This window comes from Bufo gargarizans, chromosome 3 (assembly GCF_014858855.1).
Source record: "Bufo gargarizans isolate SCDJY-AF-19 chromosome 3, ASM1485885v1, whole genome shotgun sequence".
Classification (NCBI taxonomy): domain Eukaryota; kingdom Metazoa; phylum Chordata; class Amphibia; order Anura; family Bufonidae; genus Bufo; species Bufo gargarizans.
The window spans coordinates 392,000,823-392,014,577 of NC_058082.1; the positions used below are offsets into that span (position 1 = coordinate 392,000,823).

General features: G+C 42.5%; 1 protein-coding gene across 1 annotated transcript in view; it reads right to left on the reverse strand.

Annotated features, from left to right (window-relative positions):
* MYO19 (myosin XIX) overlaps positions 1-13,755 on the reverse strand; it is an 833,713-nt gene that overhangs the window by 416,570 nt on the left and 403,388 nt on the right. The window contains exon 14 of the mRNA XM_044285692.1: positions 8,654-8,767. Within this exon, the coding sequence (XP_044141627.1) occupies positions 8,654-8,767 (114 nt within the window). The remainder of the gene's footprint in view (positions 1-8,653; positions 8,768-13,755) is intronic.

Genomic DNA, 13,755 nt, shown 5'->3' on the forward strand with positions numbered 1-13,755 from the left:
CTGGGAAAACAGGTATTTTTCTTCCAGCATGTGCTGCTAGGCTGGTTTCCAGCCAGGTGAGGTCAAATACAGGACCAGATTTACGCAACACCTGGCTGTCCTTAAATAGGCAGCTGGGCTCAGAAGCCAGGTCTCTATGTTGGGATCTGGGAGCCTTGTGACCTGTTTGGCATGAAAACAGGTTGGTGTTGCTATGGTCAAGGACTTTTTGAGGCAGAATTGCCTCATGGTGTGAATTACCACCAACACCGCAAGGTGACTTTTTGTTTGATAATGACTGCTTGTTCTGTCAATTGCCTAAAGTGTGACTAAAACACTGAACTGTTTGATCCAAAGAACTTGTTGTTGCCTCTAAACTGCGTCCGCAAATCATGTCTACCAGAGCGAAACACGAACAATTGGTGGAGGATGCAGGCAATAGCAGTGAGGCTGGCGAAAAAAGCAGTTTTTTGTTTTTTTTTTGTTTCTGCATTTTTTAGGCAGGGTTGTATGCTGTACATTAAACCAGATGTATTACAACCAGTGCCCCACGACAAAATGGAGGCTGTTGTGAAGATCCTCATGGAGGCTAATCTGCAGCAGCGAGAGGCAAACCTGTAGCTACACGAGGCTAATAAGCAGCAGGAGACTAACTAGTTGCTGCTACAACACATGATGGCTTTGCAAACAGTAGGAGAAACCCCGAGCGCCCATGATGCCCAGAAAGCAGTCTGTGCCGCAATTCTAAGGATGACCCCTGCAGACATCGAAACCTACCTGGCGATATACGAGACAGTGGCCATCAGGGAAAGCTACCCCATGACCAGTGAGCTGAGGTCATCACTCCGTTCCTGGCATCTAATTCCCAGCAGGTGAATTTCGACTTGCCCGAAGATCAAGCGGACGACTACCAGAAAGTCAAGAGTGAGATTCTCGGAAGACTAGGTGAATGTGTTGGTCCGGGCCCAGCGGGTGCATCAGTGGGGGTTCAACCCAGCTGAGACTGCAAGACACCAGTATTATAACTAACTTCACCTCTTGCAAAAATTGCTTCAGCCTGACATGCTGAGTCCCACTGCTATGCTGGATCGTCTGTTAGCCGATATGTTCTGGAGGGCTATGCCCTGTCTCCAGCACTGGATAGGTCAGGTGTCTCCTGGCAATGCCCTCGAGATGGTGGACCTGGTAGAACGCTCTGAAGCTACCAGGAATCTAAAGGAGGGTTCTGAAGGGAGGGGGGGGGGGGGTCAGCAAACCCCAGAAATCCCCACCCCAGGCCCTAAGAGTTGAGCCGATAAAACCCACCCGGGATGTACCCACAGCACACCTGGATTCGATAGTAGCAAGGCCATGTAAGGGCTGACTGTCCCCATCGGGTTGACCCCATGGACACTAACCTTGGCTACCGCCATTCGCTATATGTCAGGAGGCTGTGTGCAACATGTACCCCAGAGTCTCTAGATCATTTGTGCCAGATGAAAGTGGTAGACACTTCGGCGGAGGCTCTGCTGGGCTTAGGGAGTCTAATGACCCTGGTAAGGGCTACCCTGATGCAGTCCCTTGAGTATACTGGCCAGAAAGTCGGGGTGATGTGCATCCATAGAGACTTAAAAGACTACCCCACCGCACTGGTGTCTCTAACTACGGTGGCCGGAAGATGGACCCACGAGTTGGCTGTCGCCACAAATCTACATTATGAACTCAATAAGGAGAGACTTCACGGCACTGTGGCCTGCTATGAGAGTGACAGATACTCATGAGACAGGGGTAACCCTAGCAGAGTGGCCCAGCTCAGGGGGGATGGGGGGTGGAAACAGAACCCTGGGAACCTGAGACTGAAGGGCCAGTGGTAGGGGTGACAGCCACTTCGGTGGAAGAGGTGCAGACAACCCCGCTAAGTGTAATGGTGGGAGACGTCAAGAACTTGCCGCTGAGTCCTCAATTGGCAGACCTTGGTCTCCGGGAATAATTTTGGTATAGCCCAACATCGGGACCCAACCCTATCCCGCGCCTAGAAAAATGTGTTAATAGTAGATGGTGAACCACAAAAACCTGGGGAAGAGTGAGTGTTTCCCCGTTTTGTAGTTAATCAGGATCTATTGTATCGGGTAAACCAACTACGGGGTGAGCCTATTGAGCAGTTGGTGGTCCCCAAGGTTTATCGCAAGCTTGTGTTAGATCAAGCCCACCAACACGTTCTCGGGGATCAGCTGGGGATTCAGAAATCTCAGGATCGTATTCTACAGCGGTTTTTACTGGCCCAGAATATTCAAAGAAGTTGAAGAGTTTTTTAAGACTTGTCAGATAACTAGCCCCAGCCACATTTCCGTAGTAACCTAGTACCTATCCCGATTATTGAAGTACCGTTTGACTGAATAGCTATGGACCTCAAAGGCCCAGTACTAAAGACCACCAGAAAACATCAACACATCTTAGTCATTCTAGACTACGCCACTCGGTACCCGAAGGCGGGGCCACTGCGACATACTTTGGCCAAAGTCATAGCTATGGAGTTAATGGAGATGTTTTCCTGAGAAAGACTACCTAAAGAGGTTCTGACCAACCAAGGGACCTTTTTTATGTCCAAGGTGATGACGGAACTCTAAGTTGCTGCACATAAAACAGATACGGACGTCCGTTTGCCATCCACAAAAGGACGGTCTGGTAGAAAGGTTTAACCAAACAATAAAAAAATATGTTGAAAAGGGAGGTGGCTAAAGATGGGAAGGACTGGGACCTCCATCTGCCCTATCTAATGTTCTCAGTGCAAACGGAACCCTAGGCCTCTACTGGGTTCTTGCCCTTCGAACTGATATATGGCAGACAGCCTCGCGGTCTCTTGGATGTGGCCAAAGAGGCGTGGGAACAATAACCCACTCCACATAAAAATGTCATCGAGTACGTTAACCAGATGAAAGATCGGATAGAGACAGTGTTGCCTCTTGTTAGGGAGCATATGGAGGCAGCTCAGCGAGTCCAGGCTGACTGTGGCTTCCCTGACCCGAACTGACTGTATGATAGTTTATGATACAACCAGTCTTTATCTGACCGTGGGGCCACTGTCTTTGACTTACTACAAGGAAATTTAGACTAGCACATTCATATTCATAGTCACAGGTACATATCCATCAAGCAAACATGGCTGATAATAAAATGGCTGCACAACATTTCACATACAAACAATAGAGCTGAGAAATGGGGATCATTCTAAATTAAAGTGGTATTATAACTACTATAAATGGAAAAATAGAACATTGCGCATATTTTTGATCAAACGTGTGTCGGGCCCATCTACCAGGCGTCAAGGTGGTTTCCGCAGATGGGTACTGATGAGAATAAGTCAAATATAATTCATGGGATAACCATTTTAAAAGGATTATCTGTATTTTTTTAATGGTCCCCCCTTCGTGTGATTAAGTGCTTTAACAGTGATATTGCTGAAAATATTCCTACCAGACCAGTGCTATGCTCATTGCGCTACCATATGAAATTAGGTTTCAGACTACTGGCCTGGTAGGAATATTTTCAGCATTATCACTAAGGATGAGCGAATTGACTTCGGATGAAACATCCGAAGTCGATTTGCATAAAGCTATGTTTCAATACTGTACGGAGCTCAGTACAGTATTAGAATGTATTGGCTCCTATGAGCTGAAGTTAATACTTACTTTGCGTTATAACTTCATAAATTTATTTCTACTGTAAAAATAAAACATTTCCCGAACACAAGTTCAGTTCCAAGTGTTCGGGAATTTTTATAAATTTTTTTACAATAGAAATCAATTTATGAAGTTATTACCTGAAATCTAGCTTTCGTGAAGTAATAGCTTCGGCTTATAGGAGCCAATACATTCTAATACTGTATGGAGCGCTCGCTCCGTACAGTATTGAAACAAAGTTTTATGCAAATCGACTTTGGATGTTTCATCCTAAGGCTACTTTCACACTTGAGGCAGTGTGATCCGGCGGGCAGTTCCATTGTCGGATCCGCCGATCTACATGTGACTGAAAGCATTTGTGAGACGCATCTGGATGCAGATCGGTCTCACAAATGCATTCCAAGAACGGATCCGTCTTGTATCTTTTTTCACATTTTTACTGGTCTGCGTATGCGCAGACCGGAATGTCGGATCCGGCACTAATACATTCCTATGGGGAAAAATGCCAGATCCGGCATGTCTTCAGGTTTTTTTTGCAGGAGATAAAACAGTAGCATGCTACGGTTTTATCTTTTGCCTGATCAGTCAAAATGACTGAACTGAAGACATCCTGATGCATTCTGAACGGATTACTCTCCATTCAGAATGCATGGGGATATGCCTGATCAGTTATTTTCCGGTATAGAGCCCCTGTGACGGAACTCCATGCCGGAAAAGAAAATCGCTAGTGTAAAAGTACCCTAAGTCGATTCGCTCATCCCTAATTACCACTGTTAAAATGCTTAATCATATGACCATTAAAAATAAAATTGTGGATAACTAAATTTACCAAACATACAACATTTGATAAAAATGGCACACATTACACCAATGCAAAACAGACTTTAAAAATTCTCCTCATGATTAATCTCTCCCATAAAATGTTAACGCCCTCTTAACTTAACCTCTATTTTGACTGCCCTGTCATTTGATCTTACAATCATTGCTGTACAATGGTGAGCAGGATCAATCAAAGCCAACAGTAAAGAAGTCTTTCTATGCCATAGGTAACAGTAGAACATGCTGCTGTTCCTTCTGACTCCCCCATGAACACTCGAATGACAGGAATTTTTTTGAACATGGAAAGGAGTATAAATGTGAATTTACATTGCCCGATAATCAGGGCAGATTATTGGGAACAAAAGTTTCTGCGAATGCTTGTTCCTGACAATCTTCCTGTCTAAATGTGCTACTGATAACCCAATGAATCATATGAACGATCATGGAAGTTAATATAGATAAGATAAATATGATATGGGCATAATTATACTCCATGGTGTGGATATAATAATATAGTTTTCACACCATTTTATTTCATATTTTTATATAAAAGGGGAGCAAATGTTTATTTAACTGTAGGACATATCTGAAGATGATATGTCAAATTCCCCAAATTTGGAACAAACATTTATGTAATTTAGGTAAATATATATACTCTACACGTAAATATACTGTATATGTTAACATGGAAAACGCAAAAGAAATGCAGGTGCGTTTTTTTGGACTGCATACAGATCACTTATGTATAAGTCTGCAGATAAGATCTCAATCAGAATCTCCTATATGGAGAAATTCTAAGAAGAAACATGAATACTTATGATCTTGATGCGATCCACCCCATATATTGGCATTGATCACCACAAGTTGAGAAGCACCTCCTTTTTTAATGGAATTACATTTATAAGGACTAAGGCTGGGTTCACACGGGTGTGACGGATTTGTTCAGGATGTGTCCCGGGTGCATTGCGGCAAACCCGCGCGAGTAGGTACTCAATTTCAGTCAGTTTTGACTGCGATTGCATTCAGTTTTTATCGCGCGGGTGCAATGCGTTTTGAAAAAAAAACTGAATGTGGTACCCAGACCCGAACTTCTTCACTGAAGTTCAGGTTTGGGTAAGGTGGTGTGTAGATGTAAATATTTTCCCTTATAACATGTTTATAAGGGAAAATAATAGCATTCTTTAATACAGAATGCTTAGTACAAGGTCAATTGAGGGTTAAAAAATAAAAAAATAATTAACTCAACCCCTCCAATTGATTGCGTAGCTGCCGGTCTCCTGTTGTTTCTTCAGGACTTGTCAAAGGACCTGTGGTGACATCACTGAGCTCATCACATGGTCCAATCACACGATCCATCACCACGGTGATGGACAATGTGATTGGACCATGTGATGTGACGTCACAACAGGTCCTCTAGCCGGCAGCTCATGATTAAAGAAGTAAGAAGAGATCGGCAACTACGCGATCAAGAGGAGGAGGTGAGTTATTTTTTTTAACCCTCAATTGACCTTCTACTAAGCATTCTGTATTAAAGAATGCTATTATTTTCCATTATAACCATGTTATAAGGGAAAATAATACAGTGAAAAGACTGTCATCTTAGCAACCATGCGTGAAAATCGCACCACATCCGCACTTGCTTGCGGATGCTTGCGATTTTCACTCAGCCCCATTCACGCACAATATAGAGCATGCTGTGATTTTCATGCAACGCACAAGTGATGTGTGAAAATCACCGCTCATCTGCACAGCCCCATAGTAATGAATGGGTCCGAATTCAGTGCGGGTGCAATGCGTTCACCTCACGCATTGCATCCGCGCGGAAATCTTGCCCGTGTGAACTCAGCCTTAATGGAGCATAGTACTGTCTACCACTGATGGAGCACAAAGCACCGAAACGCGTCTGACTTGAGATGCAGACAGTACATGCATGATTGGTACCATAAGAACAAGCTGGATTTAATGTAACCATATCCATCCATAGTGAAGAGGTGCGCTCCGCAATTCAAAAGTGATCAGTAGCAGAGATCTGAAAGTGTTGGCATCCCGACAACACGTGGGACGCCGTGATCAGCGCAACCACTACGGACAGCAAAGGTGCCGCGATCCATTTACACACAGGTAATATAGAGTCTTACCGGGCACATACAGGTATTGGTAATGTAACCATCTACCCTTTTTCTAATACTTATCAAGTGTCGATGATTGCTATGTGAAGGAACAGCGGTGATCAGATATATTATATCTACAAGGAGGTTTATACATATGTGAAACGGACTCCAAAGAAAGCATTGAGGCACACATATAAATGACAGATTTTTTTATTTTTTTTATATAATCAATTCATCTGTGTCAGATTTAAATTATCGGTCTACTCAGCAGACCGTTTTTATCGGTCTACTCAGCAGACCGTTTTTATCGGTCTACTTAGCTGACCGTTTTTATAGGTCTACTCAGCAGACCGTTTTTATAGGTCTACTCAGCAGACCGTTTTTATAGGTCTACTCAGCAGACCGTTTTTATGTCTACTCAGCAGACCGTTTTTATGTCTACTCAGCAGACCATTTTTATGTCTACTCAGCAGACCATTTTTATGTCTACTCAGCAGACCATTTTTTTGTGTGTACACAGAAGAATATTTGATACTATTTGTACAACGTAATATTGCCATACTCCATCTATATCCTTAAGGTTATACTATTGAGCACCCTAAGCAATTGTTGCTAACAGTGCAGTGGGCCCTAGTATACACTATTTGTGCCCAATACCTATCACAATAGGCATATAGAGTGATGGACATTTGACCCTGATGTTTTTCTTTTAATTTGTTAACATGTTTTAATTGGATTTTATGGGATTTTCTTATCTTATTCTATTTTACTTGTGTTGTATATGTATGCTCCTTTTGAATAAAATATCCTTTATAGATATATATAGTCTAATCAATATAAACAACAGATAAGTGAGTGCCCTCCAAATTTCCCATTTTTGAATGCTTGTTCCTGACAATCTTCCTGTCTAAATGTGCTACTGATCACATGATGAATGTAGAAATGCTTGCTCATGGGGTGATCCTGTCATTGGTGTAGGCACACCAATTATTGTTTCAGGGCAGCATATTGTGCTGTGTAAACAGCAATCTTCTGCTCAGAAACTGTGATTCTGTATGGGGACAAGCAATCCCTCATCCTCATACTGTGAAGAAGATAACTGCAGGTCTTCTTCACTAAATGAGCAGCCTACTGTCAGGTAGGAATGCTGTACATCAGAGTGTCTAAACCAGTCGGTGCTAGATAAGTCTTAGCAGCAGCTCATCATGGGAACAAAAGACCAGGCATGTTGCGTGTCCATACGCATAAGATAAAGATTTTGGTAAGTTGACTTAATGAGCAACTAATGAGTACTTCGACCTTTTAATCTACATACACAGAGATAGGTAGACATCTTACACTATTTATGCTGCACAGAATTTCTGCAAATATGAAAAAAAAAAACATATTTCATTCAATATTCTCAAGGGGCAATATTGATGATGTTCTTTACACCATAAGGGTCCATTCACACGTCCGTTTTTTCTTTCCTGATCTGTTCCGTTTTTTCAGGAACAGATCAGGACCAGATCTGGACCCATTCATTTTCAATGGGTCCTGGAAAAAATCGGACAGCACAATGTGTGCTGTCCGTTTCCGTTGTTCCGTTCCGCATGTCCGTTTAAATATAAAACATGTCCTATTCTTGTCCTGAAAAATCGGATCCTGGTACAATACAAAGTCAATGGATCCGCAAAAAACGGATGACATTCGGATGTCATTCCGTATGTCATCCGTTTTTTGCGGATTCCGTTCCTGGAAACACATAACAAATTTTTTTTTTTTTTTTTTTTCAATTTTTTTTCAAAGAAATCCAAACAACTTTATTTGATTATTGAAATATATACATGCTCCCGTTTTTTGCGGATCCGCAAAAAACGGATGACATACGGAAACATTTTCAGGAACAACGGATCCGCAAAAAACGGACCGTTTTTCAGGATGAAAAAAAACAGGACGTGTGAATGGACCCTAAGGGCTTAATTTCATTATCAAAAACTTCTGTTATATTACAGTATGTGAAACACTGAAAGCACCACAATCATGTAAGTCAACATAAACTGATGCGGCATATATAAAGCAATGTGTTGTTCAGTACTTACATACCTCATTTAGCAAAGAAAAAACACTAACTGGACTTCCTTCGATAAGCTCCACACAGCGCCTATTGTCTTGGTAACTAATAAAAGACCATTCAAGCCCTTCTGCCGAATATTCCTCCTTTAGAAGTATAAAACATGCAATGAATTTCACATTTAAAATAATTACTTCTTCATTAAATAATTACTGTGCCTCTAAGGATATAGATATGTGCATCTTTACAGTAGGGCCTAGTGACAACTACACAACACAACTACGAATGAACAATTACTCATCTAGTGGTACAATGTAGTCTTTGAAATCTCTGGAATCTGCTCAGCGGCTTCCCTGACTTGCTTTAAAGTCTTGGGTAGGTAAAGATTTTGGTAAAAAAATTTGTATTTGGATTGGGAGAGTATGTGATATAGGTTCTTGTGATGGCCACATCCTTTACAGTGAAAAGGGGAGGAGTTTAGCTGGGATTGGGGAAGGCTGTTTATGATGTAAGGAAGATTCCCTGCTGGTAGTCCTGCTGGTAAATATTGTAGAAACTTATGCTATGTGAAGGATTTCTCATACACTGCACGTGTAGTGTGCTTCTAAAAATTGCATAAGGGTCCTTTTACACGTACAGATGATTTGGTAGATAATCGGCAACAAAGCAATTCAAATCAAAAAGTGTGTTTTTGTTTTCCGGCATAGAGTTCCGTCAAAAGGGCTCTATGCCGGAAAACAACTGATCCGTCATATCCCCATGCATTCTGAATGGAGCGTAATCCGTTCAGGAGGCGGCCGCTCGCTCGGCCGCTCCATCCTCAATGCGCCTGCGCCGATGACATCACATCTACACCCGGCGCAGGCGCATTGAGGATGGAGCGGCTGAGCGAGCGGCCGCCTCTCAGTGCGCCTGCGCCAATTGAAGACAGGTACGGCCGCGGCGCAGGCGCCAGATTTTGAATGCAAACAGGCAGGGCCAGCAGAGAACGATTCCGTTCCCTGGCCCTGTCAATCACAATGTGGAGGGGGCGTCATTAGGATCGGAGGATGCGGCTGCTACCAGCAAGTAGCCGCCCTACTTGCTGGTAGCAAGGTAATTTACATATTTTAAAAGCATGTTTTTTTCAAAATCTACAGGACCAAAATGATTAATTAGATCATGTAGCCATAAATCGCAGTGTAGGGATTATAAGCAAGCACAAAAAAAAAAAGTTAATGGGGTGACAGAAGCCCTTTAAGGCATAGTATTCACTGAATTATACTGTGTGAAATTCACTGTACAATGTTGTATAATAGCTGCTCAGTAAAAAATGAATATGTAACAGAGTATCAATTATCTGATTATTCCTGGAAGGTGGTATACTCACGCAGTGTATTACAATACAACATTCTTGAGGGGTTAGATTATAAATTGAAGCAAACCAGTGCTGCATGTGATCAAATAACAATTTTTGTCTGATTCAGGAAGCATTACGAATATTATACAGCGAACACTATATTTTAAATATGGATGAACTGTATGTGATTATATAATAACCATTAATTAACAGAGGAGATATCAATTTATGAATCCATAACGCCTATAAGGAATTATTTGTAGATATTTGGACCAGCCCCATGAGAGATATTGCTCTATGAATTTCGCTGCTACAGTACATTAACTTTGCTGCCTTATTTTTTTATTCACTTTATCATTGTTTTCATTTTCTAATTTTTTTCACATTTTTCATTTTTTTAATATTGATTATATCAACTTTTTATATTAATAAACTAGTTTTATTATTGCAATTGACTGTTTCCTGATTGACCCCAGATATTGAGCACGGGTTTAAACCTTCTTATCCATTTATTCCTTCCTGACTGGGTAAATCAGACCAAACCCTATGCAGCTTCTCCGTACCAATAGACGGGTGAGCCTCTACACTCTCTGCTCATATGTTATAGATATATACCGTATATAAATGTGTATATTTATATATATATATATATATATATATATATATATATGAAGTTTGCCCTGTCCCCTATATTTATTTTAAAGGGAAAGGGGGTGAGAGGGTTAATGTGCAGTCGGACTGGAGGTCAGGGGGATGCTCCAGAACATCAAGGGTCAATTAAAAAAAAAAAAAAAAAAAAAAAGGACAGTATTTCGGTTTTAAACATAAAGGGGACTGGCATTTTATTTTCTGGCTGGTCCTTACATACCCTGGAGGCGCGTTTTCATTGGGTGAAGGAGTCACATGCCCTTCCCTGGTCATTCACATTACATTTTCCTACGGTCATGAGAGCCAATCAGGGGCAGTCCCTAGGTAATTAAGGTTAATTGCCTTGTTAACAAATATGAAACCAGTGTTTTGACAACCTGTCATGAGCAATTAACCTTAATTACTTGGGGACTGCCCCTGATTGGCTCTCATAGGGTTTGGTCTGATTCACCCAGTCAGTAACGAATAAATGGATAAGAAGGTTTAAACCCGTGCTCAATATCTGGCGTCACACAGGAAAAAGTCAATTGCAATAATAGTTTATTAATATAAAAAGTTTATATAATCAATATACCGTATTTTTCGCCCTATAAGACGCACCGGCCCATAAGACGCACCTAGGTTTTTGGGGAGGAAAATAAGAAAAAAAAAATTTAACCAAAAGGTGTGCTGTGTGTTTGGTGGGTTTGGAACGAATGGTGGTCTCTGGATGGCACTATTACTGGGGATCTGTGGATGACTGACACTTATGTGGGGGATCTGTGGATGACTGACACTGTTATGTGGAGGATCTGTGGATGACGGACACTGTTATGGGGATCTGTGGATGATGGACACTGTTATGGGGGGATCTGTGGATGACGGACACTGTTATGGGGGGGATCTGTGGATGACGGACACTGTTATGTGGGGGATCTGTGGATGACGGACACTGTTATGGGGGATCTGTGGATGACGGACACTGTTATGGGGGGATCTGTGGATGACGGACACTGTTATGGGGGGGATCTGTGGATGACGGACACTGTTATGGGGGAGATCTGTGGATGACGGACACTGTTATGGGGGAGATCTGTGGATGACGGACACTGTTATGGGGGGGATCTGTGGATGACGGACACTGTTATGGGGGGGATCTGTGGATGACGGACACTGTTATGGGGGGATCTGTGGATGACGGACACTGTTATGGGGGGATCTGTGGATGACGGACACTGTTAAGGGGGGCATCTGTGGCTTGCACTATTACAGGGGGATCTGTGGATGGCAATGTTACGGGGGGGGGGAATCTGTGGATGGCACTGTTATGGGCTGGGGGGGGATCTGTGGGTGGCACTGTTATATATGTGCCATCCACAGACCCCCCCCCCAGCCCATAACAGTGCCATCCACAGACCCCCCCCAGCCCATAACTGTGCCATCCACAGACACCCCCCCCCCCAGCCCATAACTGTGCCATCCACAGATCGCCCCCGCCGCCAGTATACTAAAATAAGATGTTATATTCAATTTATACTTATTAAACAAGCCCCCTCAGTCCTATTCTACCTTACATCCGAATCGCTGCTGTAGAAGTACAGGCAGGCAGGACGGGCGGCCAGCGCGTCTCTTACTGACGTCACTTGCCTGCGCCGCCTGCTTCATTCATAAAGTAGGCGGCGCAGGCACGTGACAAGAGTTACGCTGCCGCCCGCCCTGTATTCTACTGCCGCGATTAGGATGTAAGTTAGTAATAAGACTAAGGGGGCAAGTTTAATAACTATTATTTGAAAATTACATCTTATATTAGTATACTGGAGCGGCGGGGCGGTGCTATACTACACTGACTGCACCGCCCCGCCGCTATTGCCAGCCCCCAGACCCTCCCCGAGTCCCCGCTCACTGATACATCGCTGCCAGCGATGTAAAACTGCACGCATTCGCCCCATAAGACGCAGGGGCATTTCTCCCCCATTTTGGGGGAAGAAAAAGTGCGTCTTATGGGGCGAAAAATACGGTACATAATTATTTAACCACTTCAGCCCTGCTAGCTGAAACCCCCTTCATGACCAGAGCACTTTTTACACTTCGGCACTACACTCCTTTCACCGTTTCACCGTTTATCGCTCGGTCATGCAACTTACCACCCAAATGAATTTTACCTCCTTTTCTTCTCACTAATGGAGCTTTCATTTGGTGGTATTTTATTGCTGCTGACATTTTTACTTTTTTTGTTATTAATCAAAATGTAACGATTTTTTTGCAAAAAAATGACATTTTTCACTTTCAGCTGTAAAATTTTGAAAAAAAAACGACATCCATATATAAATTTTTCGCCAAATTTATTGTTCTACATGTCTTTGATAAAAAAAAAATAATGTTTGGGGAAAAAAAAATGGTTTGGGTAACAGTTATAGCGTTTACAAACTATGGTACAAAAATGTGAATTTCCGCTTTTTGAAACAGCTCTGATTTTCTGAGCACCTGTCATGATTCCTGAGGTTCTACAATGCCCAAACAGTAGAAAACCCCCACAAATGACCCCATTTCGGAAAGTAGACACCCTAAGGTATTCGCTGATGGGCATAGTGAGTTCATAGAACGTTTTATTTTTTGTCACAAGTTAGCGGGAAATGATGATGATTTTATTTATTTTTATTTTTCATACAAAGTCTCATATTCCACTAACTTGCGACAAAAAATAAAAAAATCTAGGAACTCACCATGCCCCTCACAGAATACCTTGGGGTGTCTTCTTTCCAAAATGGGGTCACTTGTGGCGTAGTTATACTGCCCTGGCAATTTAGGGGCCCAAATGTGTGAGAAGAACTTTGCAATCAAAATGTGTAACAAATTACCCGTGAAATCCGAAAGGTGCACTTTGGAATATGTGCCCCTTTGCCCACCTTGGCTGCGAAAAAGTGTCACACATCTGGTATCGCCGTACTCAGGAGAAGTTGGGGAATGTGTTTTGGGGTGTCATTTTACATATACCCATGCTGGGTGTGAGATAAACATCTTGATCAAATGCCAACTTTGTATAAAAAAATTGGAAAAGTTGTCTTTTGCCAGGATATTTCTCTCACCCAGCATGGGTATATGTAAAATGACACCCCAAAACACATTCCCCAACTTCTCCTGAGTATGGCGATACCACATGTGTCACAC